We start from the raw sequence: 25,010 nt of genomic DNA on the forward strand, positions 1-25,010 counted from the left end.
TATATATATATATATATATATATATACACACACACACACACACACATAATGAACTTACAAGTGTAATTGCATAGGTGAATGATAAGTTTCATATACTGTGAAACGCTCTCCGGCGGCCATCTTGTTAGCGATAATGCAGAACTGAAACCGGGGCGCTTTTGTGACGTGCGTTCGTGTGCGAGTTACTTTGGAAAGACTTGTCAAGTGTTGTGGTTAGTTTTCCCTTCAAAATGACGACACACACTTATGGAAAATAAAAAGAAAATTTAAAAAGTCCGGTGTTGGTGCATAAAACTCTGTTGGCGAAGGACACTCTAAGCGCCTGATTCACTAAAGCCATTTGCATGCACATGAGGGGGTTTTTTTTTTAGCTTGCTTAAAATTTTTTAAATAAATAAACAAACAAACAAATAAATAAATAACCCATACATAATCTGTGATTGGATGCTGACAAATGAATTACCCAATCATTGATCATGTTACAAAAATTGCTAACAATGTTAATGCGCACTAATTATCTTAATAAATCTGGATTTACGCATTGTTTGTGCTATCCATTATATAATTGAAAATGATACCTATCTGTGTGTATGTGTGTGTGTTTAAAGCCCACAATTAAGCCGTAAAATGAAAAGCTGTAAAATCATAGAAACATCCATGGTATAAAAGAAGTCCTGAACATAATGAACTACACACCTTTTTTTTTACAAGTTTAAAGAAGGAACCAAATTCAATCATTAATATTCGGAATAAAAGCATAAATATTGTACATCGTCAGCATACACAAGCACCTGTCAGTGGGCTTTGAGGGCTACAAACGATGACCACGAGAACAATTAACTTTTTTCTTTTTTTTCTTTTTTTGTTTTCCAAGTCATGCGAGTGCGCTGCCACAGGATTCAACACCATAGAAAAGTGTCAGTACTTTAAAGCTGTGTGTGTGTGTGTGTGTGTGTGTGTATGTGTGTGTGTGTGTGTGTGTGTGTGTGTGCGCGTGCGCGTGTGTGTGTGTGTGCATGTGTGTGCGTGTGTGTGCATGTGTGTGCAAGTGTGTGTCTACGGTTTAAGCGAATACACTGATATTTTCCTCCATAAAAGCAGACCCATCATTGATTTGATGGGATCAAACGACCTGCCACTGGCACTAGCTGCGAGTTAAAGAACGATTTCTAAAATAGTTCGATATAAACAACTTTGTTTTTTTTTCCTCAAATATTTGTATCTCGTCTAACTCTTACCGACGAACGTGTAAATCCGGTTGTGCTTGATAGATAAAACTAAAACTTTTTTTCGCTTATTCTAAAATACTTTCTTTTCTTTCTTTTTTTTTTTTAAATCTCATCTCCCGTAGAGTTCGCAGTCTTCCAAATATTCTGCCTTTTGAGTTTAAAACACCGATAAGCCCAAATGATACCCATGTCTTCTCAAAAAATATAGAATTTCAGTCATCACAACAAAATAATTAGAACAGTTCTATAAATCGGGCGTGGTCTTGATACGCGCGGATCTCTTTCACGTGGTCCGAAAGCGATCGGACGCGGGCGTCGCTGCAAAACCGACTACGTCGACCGTCGTCTTCGTGCGCCCGTTATTCGTGTTCGTCTTCAAGTATCAGGTTTCAGGGTCGATCCCCGTTTCCCCCCTGTGCGGTTTGTTGGCTATTTATTTACTTTTTTTACGCAGGGACGTCGTCACTGTTTTCTTTCGACGGGCTGCTTCAGGCACAGTTCGCTTCCCGCCGAGACGATAGGCAGGTTGTTGTCGCGGTGATGGCCGATCAGGTGGCTGATGCTTTCGAATATGTGATCTTTAGTTCGTACCTTTTGAAGACAAAGAGTCGTTTGTGACCAGTAAAAAGTTTCAGACATTCCTTTGTGGAACAATACTAAAGCTGAAAATTGATGCTTAATTTATATCATATAAAATGAATATTTTAAGGAGGAAAAAAAAAACGTTTTTAAGTGTCTTTGATGCTCACCGTGCCCTCTGGATCGACAAGGAGCAGATGTTTGGCGAGGCCGTTGTGCATGCCCGTCAGCACGTACGAGCCCGGGTTGGTAGTGCTTTTGCGCACCAGGAAGTCTCCATCATTGCGCAGGAGTTTCTCGGCGTTGTGGCGGCTCATCTCTCCGTGGTACCAGCTCTGCTGCTCGAGCTCGGGGAGGGAGCGCAGGGCCGAGCGTGTCAGCACCGGGCTGCAGTTATCCACCGACGACGCCTTATTCAACATGGACACTGACGATGACGGGGACCGGGTCACGATCGCTTCTTCAAACGGCTCTGTGTGGACAGAAGAGCGATGAAAACCGATAAATCTCGGCTTCTCAGAATACACAACACGGTTAAACCTTAGAATCACCTTTTCTATTTCGTTCCTTATTTTCTTTATTAAAAAAAAAAATATATATATATATATATATATATATATATATATATATATATATATATATATATATACACACACACACACATATATGTATATATATATATATATATATATATATATATATATATATATATATATACACAAACAATACTCCATAATGACAACGTGAAAGAAGTTTGTTTGAAATCTTTGCAAATTTATTAAAAAAAAAAAAAACAAGCACTTTACATAAGTATTCACAGCCTTTGCCATGACACTCAAAATTGAGCTCAGGTGCATCCTGTTTCCACTGATCATCCTTGAGATGTTTCTACAACTTGATTGGAGTCCACCTTTTGTAAATTCTGTTGATTGGATATGATTTAGAAAGGCACACACCTGTCTATATAAGGTCCCACAGTTAACAATGCATGTCAGAGCACAAACCAAGCCGTGAAGTCCAAGGAATTGTCTGGAGACCTCTGAGACAGGATTGTATGGAGGCACAGATCTGGGGAAGGGTACAGAAACATTTCTGCAACATTGAAGGTCCCAATGAGCACAGTGGCCTCCATCATCCGTAAATGGAAGAAGTTTGGAACCACCAGTACTCTTCCTAGAGCTGGCCACCCGGCCAAACAGAGAGATCGGGGAGAAGGGCCTTAGTCAGGGAGGTGACCAAAAACCCGATGGTCACTCTGACAGAGCTCATCTCTGTGGAGAGAGGAGAACCTTCCAGAAGAACAACCGTCTCTACAGCACCCCACCAATCAGGCCTGTATGGTAGAGTGGCCAGACGGAAGCCACTCCTCAGTAAAAGGCACATGACAGCCCGCCTGGAGTTTGCCAAAAGGCACCTGAAGGACTCTCAGACCAAGATGAAACAAAGATTGAACTCTTTGGCCTGAATGGCAAGCGTCATGTCTGGAGGAAACCAGGCACCACTCATCACCTGGCCAATACCATCCCTACAGTGAAGCATGGTGGTGGAAGCATCATGCTGGGGGGATGTTTTTCAGTGGCAGGAACTGGGAGACTAGTCAGGATCGAGGGAAAGATGAATGCAGCAATGTACAGAGACATCCTTGATGAAAACCTGCTCCAGAGCTCTCTGGACCTCAGACACGGGTGAAGGTTCATCTTCCAACAGGAGAACGACCCTAAGCACACAGCCAAGATAACAAAGGAGTGGCTACAGGACAACTCTGTGAATGTCCTTGAGTGGCCCAGCCAGAGCCCAGACTTGAACCCGATTGAACATCTCTGGAGAGATCTGAAAATGGCTGTGCATCGACGCTCCCCATCCAACCTGATGGAGCTTGAGAGATCCTGCGAAGAAGAATGGGAGAAACTGCCCAAAAATAGGTGTGCCAAGCTTGTAGCATCATACTCAAAAAGACTTGAGGCTGTAATTGGTGCCAGAGGTGCTTCAACAAAGTATTGAGCAAAGGCTGTGAATACTTATGTAAATGTGCTTTTTTTTGTTTTTTATTTTTAATAAATTTGCAAAGATTTCAAACTTCTTTCACATTGTCAGTATGGGGTATTGTTTGTAGAATTTTGAGGAAAATAATGAATTTAATCCATTTTGGAATAAAGCTGTAACATAACAAAATGTGGAAAAAGTGAAGCGCTGAGAATACTTTCCGGATGCACTGTATATATGTATGTCTCTGTGTGTGTGTAATTTTATATATATATATATATATATATATATATATATATATATATATAATTTTTTTTATTTATTTATTTTAAAACTGTATTTTAGTATTGCGATATTTCGGGATATGTTTCTATCTAATAATAAAAAATATCCTGTAACACAAAACAAATTCTTCATTTGAAACCTATAATGTTGCATGCTGGCTTCATATTAGAACAAAAATAAATAAAATAACATGGTGAATGAGTGCACATTTATTAAAGGAGTCTCCGGCACTTTTTGTCAGTAAGTTTCCTGCCCGGGAAAGTCTTCAGGACAAAGGAATATGCGATTTGCGGTGTGTCTCACTCACATGACATTCATTTGTCGTATTATCTTCGAGAGGGAGAAAGAGAAGAAAAAAAAAGGAGATGCTGATGAGGGAACTTATTTCACGGATGTTCCATGACATTAAAAGTAACTATAAACGGATAAGAAGTATGATGTTTCATTCTTTAATAAACAAACAATTGTCCGTGTTGGCAAATTGCTGTTGTGTGAGAGGACTAAAACACTTGAGGAAGTGCTGTTAGAGGAAATATAATCCATTTCAGAGTGGTAGCAGTAATAGTAACTGCTCAGACCCATCAGGTACCTCCTGGGTGTGTGTCCTGTGTATTAGTTTTAAGATGAAACAGTTTCGAATGTATTTATTTTTTTTGACGCACAGACAGATCTGATCGAAGCAGGTCCATTTTGAAGACATATAAAAGACGTCTCTGAGCCTTACTCATGTCGAAGAGGTCTTTCCTGGGGCTGTCTTTGGCTGTGGCGCCCCCACACGGTTCACACGCTGCCTCAGTTTCCCCCTGCAGCGCCGCCAGCACCTGTGGATCGATGTGCTGTGTGTTCACGTATGTAGGAACCTCGCCCAACTTAGGGCTCTGACCTTTGACCTCGGGTAAACTGTATATGTCACAAGATCCTGAAGGAAAAAAGAGGTCAATACGTGAAAACATACAGTGTGTATATAGAACGGATCGAATAGCCAATTAAATTAATCACAATATGGACCTTTTGTGGATGAATTAAAATCCCATCAGACTGTGAAACAGAGCGAGAGAGAGAGAGAGTGAGAGGACAAAGATAGATGAAGGAGAAGCTCCTCACCTTGTTGGACAAGTATAGGCCTGCCTTGATAGTACGTCTGGTCTACTCCAGCCCCCTGCGACAAACGAGAGCCAGCAGAGAGAGAGAGAGAGAGAGAGAGAGAGAGAGAGAGAGAGAGAATATGAGTCATCCCCAGTAATAAAACAGCCACTCCGCATCACTGCAACCCCAGGCTGCAACACTAATCTACTGCAAATAAGCCCTTACATAAGCCAGAGTCATCACATCATCACACACAGGATGTACGTGAAGTGGACAAAGCAGAGCACAGACCTGGGATCAGGTTTTTTGATTAGTGCTCACACAATCCGAGGCAGCTTACATCTCCATGAAAGTGTTTTTTTTTCCCCTTACCCTAAGTGTCTCAAGATCAATTATCGTTGTCCTCCAGACAAAGCTAAAAATAAGTTTCCAAGTGGACTCGACTGTGATGTCAGGGACTCAACACATGCCGGGGTCGTATGGCGAAAAACGTGACTAACAAACGAAATATGAAATAACATCCGACCAGCTTTAGTAGCTCTCACCGTGTAGCCCAGGATGGTGTAAGTTCATTATGATTTACATTTTTTTTTGATTGACCCATTTACCAACATTCATTCGTTCATCATCGGTAACTGGTTTAAATGACTAATTTGTTCATACTTTGAGAAATCAACACTTCAGAAAATACTGCAGAGAGCTGAGAACGATAATAACCGCTGAAGTGGGTGGAATCGATCACACTTTCTGTAGGAGCGGGAGGGATTAGAAAACTCCTGCGCCCGTCTCTACTTCAGACACATGTCTTGGCTAATGGATGACATTTGGAATGAGAGTGAAATTGTATAATTCAGGGAAGATACCTAATGAATGGTGATGTCTGGTGATTATTTGCAGACATCACAGAGTCGTCGTCTACAAACGATTAGGATTGCAGTAAAATTAACAGAGGTAACGTTTTGACATTTATATTATGCTTACTTTGCTTTAGGGCTGCTACAACTAATCGATAAAATTGATAATTAAAATAATCGACAACGAATTATGGATTAATCTGGTCCATGACGTCGCTGCGGAGAACCCGCGTCAGTGATGTCACTTCACGATGGTGAAAAACACATTTCTATGAATAAAACGCATCTGAGAAACAGCGGACGTCACAGAGCGAGCTGTTGCGGGAAAAGTGCACGATCCGGATTGTCCGAAACGTGAGTTTTGTTTTATATTAAATGTTTTATATTAAGCGCTTCAAACAAACTTGTAAGTGTATTAACATGGCTCGTCGTGTCAGACGCTGAGACAGACGCAAGTGCTGTTTAATGTCTTCCAGACATGTTTTCTTCAGTGCAGAAATGACATTTTTACCTTTATATCCTTATCTCTAAATATTAGAAATTCACGCCGGTATTTCCATTTTACATAAAGCCTCGTTCTGGCAGCGAGCGAGTCTCCGTTACACTTCACTGAACAAGCGCAAGTCCACGCATCCATCCATCCATCTTCTATACCGCTTTATCCTTTTCGGGAAACCTGGAGCCTATCCCAGGGTGCCAATCCATCGCAGGGCACTCACATACACCCATTCATACACTACGGACACTTTGGACATGCCAATCAGCCTACCATGCGTGTCTTTGGACTGGGGGAGGAAACCGGAGTACCCGGAGGAGTACTCCCCGCAGCACGGGGAGAACATGCAAACTCCGCACACACAGGGCCACGGTGGGAATCGAACCGCGAACCTGGAGGTGGTTCCACTAAGCCACCGTGCGCCTGAGTCCACGCATGCGTCAATCAAACAGCGCGCAATAGAAAGGAAGCACAATAACTGTGACTAAAATATTCATTTTGACCAAATATGTTGTTTGAGGCTATATTTATCGATATTTAGAAAGAAAAGTAATTGTGTGTTTATGAGAGCAGCAACTGTAATGCAGTTATAACATGTCATTGTACAGAAATGTAACAAGAGTCATATATTTACAGAATAAAGAAACATGTTATTGTGTTCAAATGAGTGAATGTGTGTGTTACTGCACAACATTCAACCTCTTACCAGTTAACACTTAGCTTGTGCTTTTGTTTATCTTTTTTAGCATTTTTTGTTTGTTTGTTTTCAAAATATAATGTTAATATTTTTTTCTTTTAATCCTTTGCATAATGTGGAGCATAGCCCACATAGATACATTTAATACCTTTTTCAAAGCCTTCAATTTGCACAATGTATGAAGGACAACATCGGGCAGAATGTGAAATAACATGTTTTTTCAAAAAAAACAAAAAAAAACCAGAAAATAAAAATCGGCCTCATTCATAAGTAATAAGCAAGCATCGTAACAATTACGTTACTAAGGTGGTCTACACCAAAATGAATCGTATGCTGGGTGAATTAATGCATGCCATTGGATTTGATTCGATTCGATTAGCTGAGGAGACCTGGCTGCTCTCTGCTGTCTGATTGGTTAACCGTGCATCGATGAAACCACCAGGAGGAGGCATCTTGCCAGGGATGTTGTTATAATACGAGTGATCAGGAGGTTCCTCTCCTTCCTCGGTCCATGAAGGCTCCTCTACACTCAGTACCCTAAAAGAGAGAGAGATAGAGAGACAGAGAGAGAGAGATTTGCATCAAGAAGTTTGCCATGATCTGTAAAACATAACAAAAAAAAATTCAATAAAACACTAAAACAAAACCATCTGAATATGTATAGAAAAATAAAATAACATATAATGATATAAAACATTAAATACATGACCAATAAAAAGCTTACAATAATATATTTGTTTGCCATGTATATATAAAATATTCATATAAATGGCCATACAAAAATGCATAACACTATATGAATATGAATGTGCTGATATTTTAATAAAATATATATAAACAAAGCATTTTGTTAATAGCAAAAGAGCAGACATTTGAAAAATAATAAAATATTCATACGGAAAATATTTTATTTAAGAGTGAAAAGCAAATAATTCAGCAAATGGTATAAATGGCAATATGAATGAAAGAAATTACATAATTTATGAAATAAGGTTTTCAAATCAGAAGAAATTCTATTTTTAAAAAATCCAAAAATTAAATAATAGTACATAAATATATTAATACAAAACCAAAAGTCACACAGTAACAAGCTTGAATACAGAGCTGAAGTCTGTCTGTGTGTGTGTGTGTGTGTGAGTGAGTGTGTGTTACCTATCGTGTATAGCTGACAGCTTGCTGGACGGACACTGAAGGTACTGCTGGAAGCGCAGGTCAAACGCCTGCCCTATCGTACTGATCACATCCTGGGCCAGACCATCAGAACATTCCAGAATATGACATGCTGCAAAACACACACACACACACAATCAAAGTAATTTTATGAACACAAGCATAGTCGTAAATATATAGACACACCGTAATGTAGGTTAGTGCTCTCTCTCATTCACAGACACAGACACACACAAACACACACACACCCACACAGGATTGAATATCAGCAGATAGCCAGGGAAAACGGAAGCCAGTTTGCTGACTCATTCCCCAGCCGCACTCATTATCGGATCTTTCCCCATGACGTCATCAGAAATGCGTTCTAAAGTATAGAGGATCGTTTTAAAGCTCGGACGAGAGGTCAGACGCACAGGAAAGGGGGGAAAAAAGAGACATGCCACAGCATAAATTGATTTTTCCCCCCCCTACAAAGCTAAATACAGCTACACAGGATCAATCAATGCCCTTCTGCTTCAGAATGCAGCAATGCAGGCTGTAAAGAGGTCAAATCCCTCACATGCACAAACACAACTCGTGGTTTTTACTGCTGCACTTTAAAAAAAATCTCTATCATGGACACACTGTGATTCAGTACTGATTCAGTTCTATTCCATTTGATCTATGTAGCCCTTTTAACAACAGGCATTGTCAAGAACTTACAGTAGTGTGAGTCTGTGTGTGTGTGTGTGTGTTTGTGTGACAGATTCTCAGGAAGAAGATTAGTCAGAGAGTTTAGATTAGTTAGTAAAGCGTGAAGGGAAAATCTTACCTCTGCGGTTAACTGGATCTTTTGCTACGTAAGCAACAAAATCGGTCGTGTCCTTTAAACAGAGCACAGAAGACACGCACAATCTTGTGAAAAAAGCCGCTTCACTGTAACGACCTTGTTAAATGCTGTTAACTGATTTAACATCATTATAGCTACACATCGATGTATTATGTGTTTTATTTAGCATGAACCATTTCTGTCCACTGATAACTGAAATAAAAATCCACACGGGACACATTACACTCACACTCAGTGTTTGCAAAACTATAAGATACTATATTTTGTGCTCTACACTAAATGCTGAAAATTCTACACTGTAGATGAATTTTTACGTGCCTGTTTGTTACAGTTATTGTTATCTAGTGTTACCTAATTAGTGTTACCTAGTTAGTGTTACATAGTGTTAAATATTAATGTTACCTAGTTAGTGTTACCAAGTTACTTTTACCTGGTGTTACCTAGTTAGTGTTACCTAGTCAGTGCGACCCATTGTTACCTAGTTAGTAATACCTAATTTGTGTTACCAATTGTTACCTAGTTAGTGTTACCTGGTTGTTGTTACCTAGTTGGTGTCACCTAGTGTTACCTATTTAGTGTTATCTAGTTTTACCTAGCTAGTATTACCTATTTAGTGTTACCCAACTAGTCTCACCCACTGTTACGTAGTTAGTGTTACCTAGCGTTACCCAGTTAGTGTTACCTAGTTAAGTGTTACCTAGTGTTACCTAGTTATTGTTACCTAGTTAGTGTTACCTAGTATTACCTATTTAATATGACAGTGTTACTTAGTTAGTACTACCCATTGGTACCTAGTTAATGTTACCTAGTGTTACACAATTAGTGTTATCTAGTTTTACCTAGTTAATGTTACCTAGTGTTATGTAGTTAGTGTTACCTAATTAGTGTCACCCATTGTTACCTAGTTAATGTTACCTAGTGTTACCCATTTAATATTACCTAGTGTTACCTAGTTAGTGTTACCTAATCAGTGTTACCTATTAATGTTAACTAGTTAGTGTTACCTAGTTAGTTTTACCCAGTGTTTCCTAGTTAGTGTTACCTAGTGTTGAATTTGGGTCACAATGACGCTCTCAGATTACGAAATTCCAAGACTGAAATTTGTGATTATATGATCAATTAATTTTTGACAGAAAAACTCAATATAAGCCATGGTAACACTAATGAGACAAAACCTAATCTGTAATCTACTAATTAGGGTTCCAGACATACCATTTACAAACATTATATAAAATAAATCTGCATTATACTAAATGTGACTTACACAATGGAACACTGTACGTATTGATTCTCTACTAGCAGACAAAATGGATGTGTGTTAAAGGTGTGTGTTATAATATGGAGTGACTTGCTCCTTATCACGGGAAAAGTGAACTTATTAATAGTCTTAGTTCCTTACCGGATCTCCACCGGAGGCGAAGGATATCGACTGCATATGGTGATTGGCTATTATCTACCGGAGCAGACAGGAAAGAGAATAATTGATTTTTAGACCATCATGCAACTTCCTGCTGTCAATAAAACACAAAGATGTGTGTATATCCTGCAGATACAAATTGCTTTAGAGTTAATGTGTGTTCTTCATTACAAGTGAAACATTAATATGATCCATTGCAACGTTGCTCAGGAGTATAGGAAGTGTTATAGTGATGTGAAAAAAAACCCCAACAATTCAGTGTTTCATTAAGACAAGTGTGAATATGTGTTGCGTACCTGTTTGGAGTCGGGGGTCATTAGGTTTAAGCTGCTGATCGAGATGTTCAGGTTGATACTCATACCAGCAAACTGCAGGTTACTTTTCCCCAAAATATTAGAAAGAGCTTTGGAGGGGGGCTAAAGAGAAGAGGATGGAGAGAGTGAGATGTAATTCAGTTCATTCATCCAGTTTATCATCCTGTCATTATTCCAAATATCTATAATCTCATCCACTGAGAACATTAAAAAAAAAATTCTTTTAACGTGCGTGCTTTGACAATTAGGGTACTGATCATTTCTTTTTAAATGTTCTGCAGAAATAAAACGTCATTCCTCAGTGTGATGAAATTTCACACAACAAACATACGATCTTGTGGCAAGAAGATAATGTCGCTTGGGACTGTCCGTTTGGACTTTAAACGTTTCGATTTGCTTGGGTTAGCGTTTGTTAATATATGTATATTGCAGTTTCAACTGTTTGAGTTTCCACCCATTAGTTAAAATCCATCTTCGAAGACTGGCGTATTGATCTTAACGAAATAATGAACAACGGCGTCGTTATCAACGTTGGCCACGATTTATTTTATACATATGAAATTCTGACATTTGAGTTTAAACTCCATTCATTACGTTACCCACAATGCCGCTCGACTACCTGCTGAGTGGTGCCGAGTGGTTCATAGTATATATCCTAGGTTATCTTTATAGATCTGTATATTTTCTGCATATACATTTTATATTATCCATGGATAATCTGGGTCCTGTTGTATATACAATATACATATCTCTTACATTTATTTATGACTAATACTTGCATATATTAAATTTTTTATTCCTTGTTAGAGTTTTTCTATTATAACGTAGTGTAATTTACCATTCATACTGTTATCTACTTATCCACTGCCCACAGCCTTGTTATTTATTTATTTACTGTATAAATATTTACATATTCAACCTGCACTTTGTTAATTTGCACAAGGCTACTATTTGCTACTATCTGTATTGCATTGCTGAGTACCTGTACTGTGAATTGACAAAGGTGTATCTATCTATCTATCCCTTACTTCATCTCTACCTAAAGAGAGTGATGCAGCAGCGCTTTAGTGCTTTAACCTCTCCAGCTCTCGCCTCGTTATCTGTACACTCTGCTCAAAGAGGTCCACTTCCAAAGCGCCGACTTTCATGCTAACACCACTGTCGTCCTTGTTGTCTCGCAGGTCGCTAAATAGCCGAACCGAGTCTCTGTTTTGGAACTGCCTTCTGGAACCTTGAGTCCGGCGTGTGCACTGACGTCTCTGCTACTTCTCCTACATTAATATGACATGATGATCTAGCATCACTCTGTTCAACAGAGGATGAGGAAATCCCTGGTCAATTCATTCCGAATCATCTCTGCTGGACTGGATTTAAGTCAGGTGACTTTGAAAAGGTCACGATTCACATTTGTCTTCGAAACCAAAAAGCATAAGCCTTTCGATGCAAATGTCTTGAAGATCGTTCATTCAGATTACAAACTTTCGACTAACACACACACGCTCGAGCAAGCCTAGCTGAACTGATTGCAGATCCTCAGCACAAAATGAGTCACAGTTCTAACAGTGTGTATCGTGGGCTGTGTGTCCACCCACACACACACCCATACACACACACACACACACACACACACACACACACACACACTGAACCGCACCACATCTCTCCTTCTCTTATAATCCCTCTCTCTTCCTCTGACTCCCCCCCTTCTCCCTTTTCTTATTTTTCACTTGCATTGTATTTTACTCGGCCTCTTTCTCTTTACTCCACATACAGCGCTTTCTCACTATCTTTCCGTTCCCCGCTCATTTGTACAATAGAAGGATGCTCACTGTCTGTGGTGTTTCTATTTCTGCATCCCTGCTTGTCTCACTCTTCATTTAGTTCTCTTTATTTGTTCTCTCTCTCTCTCTCTCTCTCTCTCTCTCTCCATCTTACCTTTTTCTTGCGCAGTGCTCCTTTGGTGCCAGGTACTGCCTCACACACCAAACTGATGGCCTCCCTGGAGGTAGAGACAGAGACAGAGAAAAAGAGACCGTTAGAGAGAGGGAGAGAGAAGGAGAGAGAGAGGAGACAGAGCCTCTGTTAAAATCTGATCTTTAATAGAATGATTTGTAAAAAATACTAACAAAAGCAATGATGTACAAGTATGGATGCTGTCATATTCCATTTTTTGGGGAGCCATAGAAGGTTGCTGATTACAGGAGTGATGCCAGGGAACGACACATTTTATGTTCAGGACCTGGGACAGCAACCGTGCCAATAATAGCAAATAATAAAGTAAAAAATGTGGTGGTGTTTTTTTAAAGTGGCGGATCTGGAGGCCACAGATCCTCCACCACTGTTTGTGAATGGTGCAACGAAGCATCTGTGACCGAGTCTCTGTTCATTACCACGTCACAAGGAACCTTTATAAAGATTGAGCTCTTAAAACACAAAGCTAATAGGTGTAATGTCAGGGCAAGTTCGAGTGTCAGCCTAGCCTAATGAAATGACAAGAAACCTGAACTTAATTTAGTCCATGCTTTCTAACATTTTACATGAGAATATACATACATACGTACATAATAAAATAAAGAATTTAAACCTATCCTCTACCCTGTTTAGTTGCACCAATGTTAACAAATTTTGTAATTTCTTAAAAGGTATTTCTTAATTACAGTCAGATTCACCTCTCTATACTGTAAATATCTGTATTGGCCTTTACAAAGGGTGTGATGGCCTGGGAAAACCCTTCACATGGCGAAACTGATATTTTCTACAATATATCATTCTATAAAATACCGACTTTCCTGAACTTTTGTTTGTATCTTAAGTACAAAGTCGGCATAGGAGCATGGCGAGTAATTTTACAGCCGTTCATCTGATTACAAACTGAACTGACAGGACTTTTGTGCATTTTCCTACACCACGTAGCCATCCAACAACTTGATCAAAGCGTGACCTTCACTCTGAGGAAATCATACTTAGCTAGCTCGTTGTTTTACTGTTTGCCAAATTTCAGGGTTTCAGGGTTTCAGGGTTTTCGCAATGTGACGATGATCGCCATGTCCTTTTGTTTAAATTTGCCATGTGCCTTTGTGTTGGTTTTGGATCCTGCTTACTTACTGTGTTCACCTGTTTGGTGTTAGTGCTTGATTAGTTTGGCTGCTTATACCCTGGTGTGTCTGTGCCTCATTTCCTCATCTTTTTGGCATCTTGGTTTCGTTAACCTCAGATTTGACCCATGCAATGTCTATGATTCTTGGCTTGCCCTAAATAAAGCTCACAGTTGCGCCCTGCGGTAAACGGCTACAGTAAACCGGCTTTTTTTTCTGAGAAAGAAACGCTGGAACGATTTCCTCCTTAATCTCTGCTGAAATCGTACAGAACAAGAGACACATTCCTTATTATTCTGGGCTTTGATTTAGGCTTTAAAGAAACTCTATAAATAGTGTTTCATCTCCAAGTGTGCTGAATGGAGAGAATGGCACACACGTGTGTGTGTGTGTGTGTGTTGTGTGTGCGCATGTGTGGGTGTAAATGCAAGCTTAGTGGGGAACAGGAAGTCAGGTGGAAAAGTGGATGTGACATGCCTTCTCTCTCCCTCTCTCCCTCTCTCTCCCACACAGTGTTTGATAAACAAGCAGTGTCCGCTGGGAGAAGTCCGGCGTTCTCCTAACCAACGTTACGCAGTGACTCATATGCACACATGGATGACTTGGAGTCATATCCTTTACCTCCCGTAAAGACGGAAGTGGGGTCAATGCAAAACAGGATTTTAAAGGAAGCCTTGTGCTCAAGTGTCAAGCAAATACTGGGCCTCATTTATCAATCTATTTGTGTGTAAAATTTTTGGTTGCCAAACCGAACTACAAAACATCCCAGAACACTGATTTTCCTCATACGCTTGACATATGTGAATCATAATGAACGATTTCTTTTCTTAGGTTCTTTGTTGTTGACAGAGTTCTGTAAATGGACTGCAGGTGTGCGAGTTATGAGTAAGAGTGCGTTAGATACGGAGTGAGTGAGATGGTCATGGGCTGATGATGGAGGAGTCGTACCTTGTTATTTGGGATCTTGTGGTGAAGTCGAGGGATCTCATGGACCGAAGCACTTCTATACAGCCCAGATACTGTAACGAGAAAGCGGAGAGACCAGACAAACAGAGATATACTGTTTATTCTTTTCTCTTATGTATAGAGTAACAGGACAAAATAGATATAAGGCGACAAGGGACAGGTGCAGACGTTGATCGAGGGGGTGTGTTCAGGACGGAGCTGGAAGAGCAGTGACACAGGAAACAGGAAAAATGTGAAGTAGAATGCTAATGAAGGAAAACGAGAGAACCTGTGGGTTTGCTTTTAGTGCTAGAAGCTTCCAAGAGAAGTTTTTTTTTTGCTAGCTAACTTCCAGATTAGGCACTGTTTGTATGAAATAAGTCAATCTTATCTAAATGAAAGTGACGAAACTGTAATGTGTGTGAGAGGTGTAAGCTATTTAATCACACTTTTAATTCACGATTTTGATGTGTCAAATTAATAAAATAATGGCAGTGTTTATGGCCATTCGATGCACTCTCCGATAAAGAAAACGTGGCCAAACTTTGAAGGATAAGCTGACCAAGAACTCATTGGTACGATTGCAGCTCACTTTATGTGTAGTTCATAATTTTATCCATAAAAATTTCAGTCATCCGATTAGTCAATGTCTCAAACTAGATCCATTGTGCTCAAAAAAAAAAAAAAAAAAAGTTTAGTGGACTTTTAGTAAAAAGTTCAGAGTTACATTTGTGGACAATTTCGTTATGAAATCCTCACTGGGTGAACATAACTCGACTCTGAATACGGCCCAATAAATGATTCATCAATGCATCAACCATACTGTCAGGTATTTTTATTATTTTAGTGCATGTGTATTCTGTACTAGAATACACTAATACACTCATACTGTGTTTCTTCGGTATTAGAAGTGAACTTGGACGATGGAAATTCATGAATCGTACAAGAGAGTGTACGGACAAACAAGAACGCCTAAAAAGCACACAGAAAATAAAAGACATTAACCAGGAAGTAAGACAGAAAGTAAATTGAAGGTTTAAACATCTTTAAAAAAAAAAAAAAGTTAACCCACTTCTTACATGTTTGTGGTGTTCACGTGTCACTGCAAAATCACATGTAGGGGAGGTTTTGGATGAATTAAAGTCACCCACACACAGGCACTGGCATGGACACGGAGACACACGCACACAGAAAAATGCAAGCGAGTGTGTGTAGGAGACGGTGTGAGAAAGGACATGCGGATTACACACTGAGAACAGTTTGTCAGATCGCACATCGGAGTTGATTAGGCCGTGCGCCTGCTGCGATGATGAGACGAGGTTGTGGGTTGAATAACACGTATTTCGAAAGGCACCTTTAACATTACGTAACTGGCACGGACAGCTTGCTCGGTCTGACCTCTGAGATGAATACAGACTGATACAGAATAATTATCAATCACCCAAAAGAACCCTGAAGGCCCTGAAGGTTCTTGGTGCTCTGTGATGTGTGTTCTGAAGAAGAAATAAAATGATTTTAGCACTATGAAAATGTTTTAATCTGCAATCGGTCCCAGGCTAAAATCATTGTTCATAAAGAAAAATACTCAAATACTCAAAGCACCAAAACCACAAAACAAACAAACAAATAAATAAAACCGGTGCACAATGAAACTAAAAATATATATAGTTATATCTCCATAAATATGAATACACGATACAATAATCGATATTATTTCCAGTTACATTTGTTATTATTTCCAGTAATGTCTGACTTTTAGCAATTTTAAAAAGTAAGCAAAGAAAATTTTATATATATATATATATATATATATAATTTTATATTATTTAAAACCTCCCCTACATGTGATTTTGCAGTGACACGTGAACAACACAAACATGTAAGAAATGGGTTAACTTTTATATATATATAAATTTAAAATCCATTATCTCAAAATATTAGAATAAACAATTTATAATACAGAAATGTTGACCTTCTGAACAGTATGTTAATTTATGCACTTGATACTTGGTCGTGGCTTTAATCCTTTTGCAGGAATTACTGCATCAATGTGGCGTGGCATGGAGGCGATCAGCCTGAGGCACTGCTGAGGTGTTCTGGAAGCCAAGGTTGCTTTGATAGCAGGCTTCAGCTCGTCTGTATTGTCAGGTCTGGTGTCTCTCATAAATTCTCTATGGGGTTCAGGTCAGGCGAGTTGGCTGACCAATCAAGCACAGTAATACTATGGTCAGCAAACCAGTTACTAGTAGTTTTGTCACTGTCGGCAGGTGCCAAGTCCTGCTGGAAAAGGAAATCAGCATCTCCATAAAGCTCGTCAGCAGATGGAAGCATAAAGTGCTCTAAAATCTCCTGGTAGACGCTGCATTGACTCTCGACTTGAGAAAACACAGTGGACCGACACCAGCAGATGACATGGCACCCCAAATCATCACTGACTGTGGAAAATTCACACTGGACTTCAAGCAACTTGGATTCTGTTTCTCTCCACTCTTCCTCCAGACTCTGGCACCTTGATTTCCAAATGAAATGCAAAATTTACTTTCATCTGAAAAGAGGACTTTGGACCACTGAGCAACGGTCCAGTTCTTTTTAAAGGCTCAGGAAACCGCCTTGCAGGTGTTTTGAGTTAATTCACTGATTAGAGTTCTTCTCAGGTCGACATTTCTGTATTATAAATTCTTTATTCTAATATTTTGAGATACTGGATTTTTCATTTCCGTGAGTTGTAAGCCGTAATCATCAAGATTAAAACAACAAAAGGCTTGAAATATTTCACAATAATCTAATTTTGAATTAAATTACAGAAAAAAAATAACTTTTACACAATATTCAAAATTTTTTTAATAACCTATATATAATTAGCAACATTTAAAAAAAGCAATGATACAATCAATGGAAAAAGAGATAACACACAAAAAATTCTAAAAACAAAAAACAAACAAACAAAAAAACCTGAAAGTAAAAACAACTGAATAGCTGTGTCGCTAATTAAAACATTTCTAAAACACCCCCCCCCCCCTTTATTGACCACACTGAGGCTGAAAGATCGCTTCTGCATCGCGCACGGAAGACTGCAGTGTTTTTTTCCCCTCAACAGTCACTTACGTAATTAATCAACACTCCTTGCGTCTGCCTTTAATGCTCAGCAGTTTACCACTGCATGACTCACCTGAACACAGCGGTGACTCACCTGGACCTGTCTCGCTCTAACCTCAAGCCCTCACGGCATCGGCAGATGAATGGATGAATGAATCGTCTGTCTTCTGTTTCCCTAATCCGAACAAAGCGAGTGATTCACCTGCTCCGCTTACGATTTTATCAATGGCTCCTCGGTCAGACCTGTCATTAACACGGCTGCATGTTTTCACTACATCCAAACTTAAACATGATAATTCTTTGTGTGGATGATAATAATAATAATAATAATAATAATAAAATAAGAATGCTAATACTCCATATACATACACATGATCCTGACAGAACAGAGAATGAGATTTGCGGATATGGATATGAGTTGTAACATAAACCCTGTCTTCAATTACGTTGCCAATAGCGCTTAGTCCATTAGATGTTCAACCACAAATGGATATTTCCGCTTGTCGAAAAGACGGAGACACTAGAAACTATCAAGAAAAAAAGCGCCCCATTCTGGTTGGTCAGAAGGTGTCGATTCATTTTCAATAAATTCAGATTTGACAGTAGTTCTGACTGCAAGTAGACTCCACTGTCATATTGTTGCTATAGTAACAACATACACAGGGACTTGTACAGTACACCACACTGTATATGAACTCTACAGCTGCTACAGCGTAAGAGATAACAGGCACCGACTTGTTTCCAGGACGTTCTACAGCATTAAACGTAACTACAAATGGATGAAAAGTACGACGAGTCGTTGTGTAATTAAAAAAAAAAGGTGTAATTGTAGAAAAACTGCAGGGGTGTAAGATGAACAAGCGTGATCTGTTCGATATCCGTCCTTTATTACGTACGCATGGCGGTTTTGCCGCGTGTGTTTTTATTCACGCAGTAATGACGACTAGAATGCCAGGCACTGAAAAGAAACCACGATGATCATTCTGAGCCATTAATGATCAGAGATGGCATTGGTTTAGGGTTTCAAAGCCACAAATGCTCCCAAGATGGCTTAGTTAACCTCAAAATAACCACGATTTTTAACATTTGATCATTATATGGAACAGCAAATGAGTTGCTTTTAAACTAAGGTCAAAACAATTATGATAATGATAATACGTGGTATCTTATCAAGTCAATCAAATTATAACCAGCCCTAAATTTATCACACTGCTATAATCATAGACCATCTTTACTTCATATAGCGTTAAAGCCTTTGGCTGTAAATGGTCAAAAAATGTATCTTTTTGATACTAAAGATCCATTGGATATCCCTGTCAATAACACATTTATTTTATTTACAATTTAATTACAGGTAAACAGTATAGAATCTCAATTTTCCTGCACAAAATTAACCACATGGGCGTGTCAGCTTGTGTAATTTCGTCAGAGGGGTCTTTTTTCTTAGTGGCACAAAAAAAAAAAAATGAACGGGGGAAAAAAAGCTACTTTTTTGGTTTCAAGGAAACTTCATAAGTCAAAAGCATCACAGGAGCATATTGGTGTGTTTTTTACATATTCATACAGAAAAGTGTCCGAAAAGTCAGGAGCACACGTGCCGATCCGAATATCCGCATAATCATGATAGAAAATTGTAAAGCCTATGAGTGAACATGTAGTGCATATGTTTTACATAAGACATACACAATTATGCATGTGTAGATTTACTCTCATTAGTTCCTGACATTTTTGGACACACTGAAGACACATGGTCACCGACTCTGTTCCTGGAGATCTACCTTCATGAAGACTTCATGAAGACAACCATGATCGTGCCTAACTGACCATCTAATCCCTGTAAGAAGTTCTTGATCAACTAAAACAGGTGTGTTAGATTTCGGTTGGAGATTAAACCTGCAGGAAGGTGGATCTCGAGGAAAAGGGTTGGCAACCCCTGCTGTGGACATGTGGTCCATCGTAAAAGAGGATCCGTGAACAGGAAAGCAATGGCTGATTTGTGGAAGTACAACCATTCCACCCACCTCAAAGCAGCCAGATTTGAAAAAAATAATAATAAACTAAAATTTTCTCTGGAATTTCCTCTGGCCTCAGCCTCCAAGACATTTTACAATTATGTTAAAATTATGCATGATATATAGAAAAGGTAAAGGATTTTAAAAGTTGTCCTACCATCAAGACCTAATGAAATGTATATCTTCATATAGCCAATACTCACTCACACTGTTTTGTGTGTGTGTGTGTGTGTGTGTGTGTGTGTGTGTGTGTGTACATTCAGACGAGGCCATCAGAGTAGAAAAATATAAATGGCGAGTAATGTGAACGTAAGTGAGGAAGAATACTAAAATACTGGTACTGAAAAGCAGGGACACAAGATGGCCGAGATGACTGTATTTGAGCAGCAGTGACTTTTTAAATCTTGTACTTTTTAGAAGTTTTAATCTGGAATACCTTCTAATTTTTAAACATGTAAAGACAGAGATGGACTTTATAGCTTGTTCCACACCCATTTATTGTCTGTGTCTGAATAAAAAATGGTACGTACTACGTGAAGTGTACAAGATAATTATGTTATACCCTAGGTAGAGCGCAAGACGGACTGGTCTATTATTGTTTTTACAATGAAAACTTTTAATGTAATAACCTCCCCCATTTGTGTGAGGTGTTTAGTTTGAAGCTAATAATAAAAAAATAACTTGACATGGGCTTTAGATATGGAAGCTACACTGTGTGTGTGTGTGTGTGAAAAACATAGCACAGTCCATTTCAGTCGTTGTCCTTTTACTGCATCTTAGCATGATACATACGCTGACACACATGGGCAGTCATTAGATCAATACGTGACGGCCGCTAGCATGGGCACACGCACACGCATTACTATCCTTGTGAGGACCTTCCACTGACAATCATTAATGCACCCAATTAACGCTATGCTACACCTAAATCTAACCCTAACCTTTAAAACAAAATTGTAGACATTCCTCTCCAGGTGGGGACATTTGGACCATACCAAGCTACACATAAATAAATAAATAAATAAATAAATAAATAAATACAAATTAACACAATTAAAAAGGCCCTGGCGTTCCCTTTCTGCCTCTTCCATCCTCCATTCATTTCTTACCTTTCATTTCATACAGGTCAAAGGATCCTACTTCCTGTACACTACCTCCACCTCTCTCTCTCTCTCCCTCTCTCTCTCTCTCTCTCTCTCTCCATCTCTCGCTTTCTCTCTCTCTCCATCTTGCTCTCTCGCCATCTCTCGCTTTCTCCCTCGCTCTCTCTCCCCTCTCTTTCCTTCTCTCCCTCTCCCCCTCTCTCCATCTCTCTTTCCTTCTCTCTCTCTCTCGCTCTCCCCCTCTCTCCATCTCTCTTTCCTTCTCTCTCTCTCTCGCTCTCCCCCCTCTCGCTTTCTCTCTCTCTCCATCTTGCTCTCTCGCCATCTCTCACTCTTTCCCTCGCTCTCTCTCTCCCCTCTCTTTCCTTCTCTCCCTCTCTCGCTCTCCCCCTCTCTCCATCTCTTTCCTTCTCTCCCTCTCTCGCTCTCCCCCTCTCTCCATCTCTTTCCTTCTCTCTCTCTCTCGCTCTCCCCCTCTCTCCATCTCTCTTTCCTTCTCTCTCTCTCTCTCCCTCTCTGTCTCTCTCACCATTTCTCGCTCTCGCTCTCTTTCTCCCTCTATTTCCTTCTCTCTCTCTCGCTCTCCCCCTCTCTCCATCTCTCTTTCCTTCTCTCTCTCTCCATCTCTCTCTCTCTCTATCTCTCGCTTTCTCTCTCTCTCTCCATCTTGCTCTCTCGCCATCTCTCGCTCTCTCCCTCACTCTCTCCCCTCTCTTTCCTTCTCTCTCTCTCTCGCTCTCCCCCTTTCTCCATCTCTCTTTCCTTCTCTCTCTCTCTCGCTCTCCCCCTCTCTCCATCTCTCTCTCCCTCTCTCCCCCCTTTCCCTCTCTCTCTCCGTCTCTCTCACCATTTCTCGCTCTCGCTCTCTTTCTCCCTCTATTTCCTTCTCTCTCTCTCTCTCTCTCTCTCTCTCTCTCTCTCTCTTTCTCTCTCTGCATGTTAAGCGTACAATGCTCCAGTGCTGAGGCTGTAGCTGTGGGTGATTCACTCTGAGAAGGAAAGAAAAAAAAAAGGAACAAGGGTATGAGGCATGAATCATCCGGTAGATATCGAAGTCACCTTTACCTCAGTGCCTCTCTAATGACACATTGCACGATGAAGCGATGGAGCCGGAAACGCACTGCTTGTGCTCAAAATATGCTCGGAATACGTTCGGTGTCGAGAATATGATCGGAGGATTTGAATTTTTAAAAAATGTTTAACATGAATTTATTTACGCCTGATGATGTAGGATTACACGGTATCGTCATGTCGTTAAATCACTGTCTATCGATGCCTTTCTTTCTACAAAACTGGTTCTCCGGCTTGGCTTGCATTGCATACATTCCTGTGAAAAAAAAATAATAATCAAAATGACGTGATTCTAAACTTATAGTAAAGATCCTTATAGATTTCTGATAGATTACATAGATTACATAGATTTCAGATTCCTATATCTTAAATTGTATACCAGAAGTCTTTAATCCTCATGAGCAATACAAAATCATTTTGCCTTTAAACTCGTACCAGGGCCACCTTTATGTTTTATGAATGCGATAGGAGAGCAGCTCTGCCGCCTTCGCTCTGGTCACCGTGGTTACACTATTTGCATCCCGCTTCTGCTTGATGAGATAAACTCTGTGTTCGTTTGAATAGATTGACTGGAGTGGTAAAAAAAAAATAAAAAATAGCCTGTCGCTTGGAGAACCTGTATGGTGCATATGCAGCAGATTAAAAAATTATTTTTTTTTAACTATTTAAAAAAGAGAGATAGACAGAGAGAGTAAAAGTTTGTTTTTTTAAAGAGAGACAGAGAGAGAGAGAGAGAGAGAGAGAGAGAAAGAAAGAGAGTGTAGCTAAAACTATTAGTACAGGGAGACAGACAGTTTGAGATGGTGAAGCAACGACTGAGCTCAAAGGCTTCATATTTGTCTCTGAGCACGGAGTATAAGGGATATAAAAATGAACACAATGCTAAACTGCATACAAACCATAGCCATGTTAAGCATCCTGCCATCACTGCTTGTTTTTTTTCCTCTCTGACTGAGTCGGTGTTATTTAAAGCCTGTTTTCATCCCTCGCCATTGCTTCTCTTTCTGCGACTGCAAAGAAACGAGCACAGCTGTAGCTGTTTGCTCTCCTTTTTTTTCAGAAGCTCAAAAGAGGTTAAAAAAGAGACGGACAGATATAAAGAAAAGATCCCAAAAAACCCAAAACAAACAGGAGTGTTAGGAATGTCACGAAGAATGAAAGATGAAAAAGAATAGAGAGGCCATACCTTTACAACGTACGTCACTCCAGGTCCGGCGATCTTGTCGCTGGAGTGCAGCCATCCTCTTGAGGGTTTATTCACCAGGCCTGCGCATTCTCCACCAGTGCCACCCACACCACCTGCATGCCAGTCCTCTGCGCCAGGCTGCGCCTCCTCCATCCTTCCCTTCTTCCCGGTGCTCATGGAGCCTGGCTCGTGGTGGCCAGAGGTGGCAGAAGCGCACGAGATGCCCCCAGTGGCCGCCGAGAGGCTGGAGGAAGATGCCGGGCTACCCGAGGACCCTCCTCCTGCTCCCCCTCCTCCCTGAAGTTTGGACACAGCCAGGTCCTTGACGGCCGATGGCAGGCCTTTGATGCCCAGCAGGCCGGAGGGGTTGGTGAATTTAAGACTGGACACCTTGTTGATGAGGGTGCACAGGGCAGTGCCCGAGTCCTCGGCCGTTTCAGGGGGCGGGGCCTCGGCAGCGGGTGCGTACGGCGGCTCCGGAGCAGGCACCGGGGCGCCAGCAGGCACCTTGGCGTTCATGGGAAGGCCGTGGAGCAGCAGCTCGTCGACAGATGTCACCGACTCATTGCGGAAGCGGTTGTACTTGGCGCGCTGCAGCATGCCCCCGGCTCCGTGTGCCTATGCGCGCACGGGCACAAGCGACGCCGTGCTCGCTGGCCGCTCCTCTGGCATGTCCAAGCCAAAAAAAAAGCCTCCCGGATGGAAAAATACAAGTAAGCCTGTATTCGTCCTGTTACTTCGCTCCCTTTCAGCACTGAGCTGTAGCTATGGTACCAGTGGTGGTGCTAGTGGTGGCGGCGGCGACGGTGACTATGCTGAGTATCTGTTCAAGCAAAAGCTACGAAACACCCCCACCCCCCCCAACCAACACACGCTAGGCCACCTCAGGGGCCAGAAATACACCACAACTCAAACAATCCATGAGAGGAAGAAGAAAAAAAACACCACGGCGGAACAATAGAGGGAAGTAAGTTGACGATCTTCTTCAGCGATGGCGTTTGGGCGATAGAGGAGAAAAGAGCTTTATGAAGGAGATGTCTCTCTCTCGCTCTGCAGCCTGGCAGATCTGTGCACACGCATGACTCACTCGCAGAGAGAGAGAGAGAGAGAGAGAGAGAGAGAGAGAGAGAGAAAGAGAGAGAGAACCCTTCTCAACAAAAGACTCACTCAACGCCGCAGATCACTTCCTGTTGCAGGAGAAAAAAAATGAAAAAAAAAACCTCCCACTTGCAGCACATCAGAACCGATCGATTCTGATATTTCCTTATGACGATATTTTGTCACCGTCCACAGGAATGCCTTACTTTAATTCACACCCAAAAAAATATACACAGAATGAAAAGGGTTACTGAAGGATAATACCGAATAGTCAACAACAGGTATTAGGTCCTTCCTGGTTGGATCTCGATCTTCTCACTTTAACAGAAATGTCCTTAACAACAACAACAAGAACAACAACAACGACTGAGAACTAATTTTTAAAAAAATAAATAAAATTGAAACAGCAAGCAAAGGAAGAACACAAATTAAATAAATAAATAAATAAATAAATAAATAAATAAA

The 25,010-nt window shown here is 40.4% G+C and overlaps 1 protein-coding gene across 1 annotated transcript; it reads right to left on the reverse strand.

Annotated features, from left to right (window-relative positions):
* Positions 1-584: 584 nt before the first annotated feature.
* shc3 (SHC (Src homology 2 domain containing) transforming protein 3) lies at positions 585-24,047 on the reverse strand. Its single transcript, XM_053649030.1, has 12 exons — positions 23,448-24,047; positions 14,983-15,053; positions 12,875-12,938; positions 10,922-11,041; positions 10,608-10,661; positions 9,191-9,242; positions 8,362-8,491; positions 7,599-7,746; positions 5,181-5,235; positions 4,801-4,995; positions 1,979-2,280; positions 585-1,820 (listed from the first exon to the last, which is right to left on the reverse strand). The coding sequence occupies exons 1-12, from the start codon at positions 24,045-24,047 to the stop codon at positions 1,692-1,694; spliced, it is 1,920 nt and encodes a 639-aa protein (XP_053505005.1). The 3' UTR covers positions 585-1,691.
* Positions 24,048-25,010: the final 963 nt, after the last annotated feature.

Source organism: Ictalurus furcatus, chromosome 18, assembly GCF_023375685.1.
Source record: "Ictalurus furcatus strain D&B chromosome 18, Billie_1.0, whole genome shotgun sequence".
NCBI classification, from domain to species: domain Eukaryota; kingdom Metazoa; phylum Chordata; class Actinopteri; order Siluriformes; family Ictaluridae; genus Ictalurus; species Ictalurus furcatus.

What these genes read in the sequence shown, in the direction of transcription:
- shc3 (XM_053649030.1), bottom strand. Translation starts at nt 24,047, where the DNA reads ATGCTGCAGCGCGCCAAGTACAACCGCTTCCGCAATGAGTCGGTGACA. An exon ending in GAGCACTGCGCAAGAAAAAG is followed by an intron (nt 11,042 to 12,874) that starts GTAAGATGGAGA and finishes TCTTCTCTTTAG; the next exon opens with CCCCCCTCCAAAGCTCTTTC. An exon ending in TCGCCTCCGGTGGAGATCCG is followed by an intron (nt 9,243 to 10,607) that starts GTAAGGAACTAA and finishes CTCTGTTTAAAG; the next exon opens with GACACGACCGATTTTGTTGC.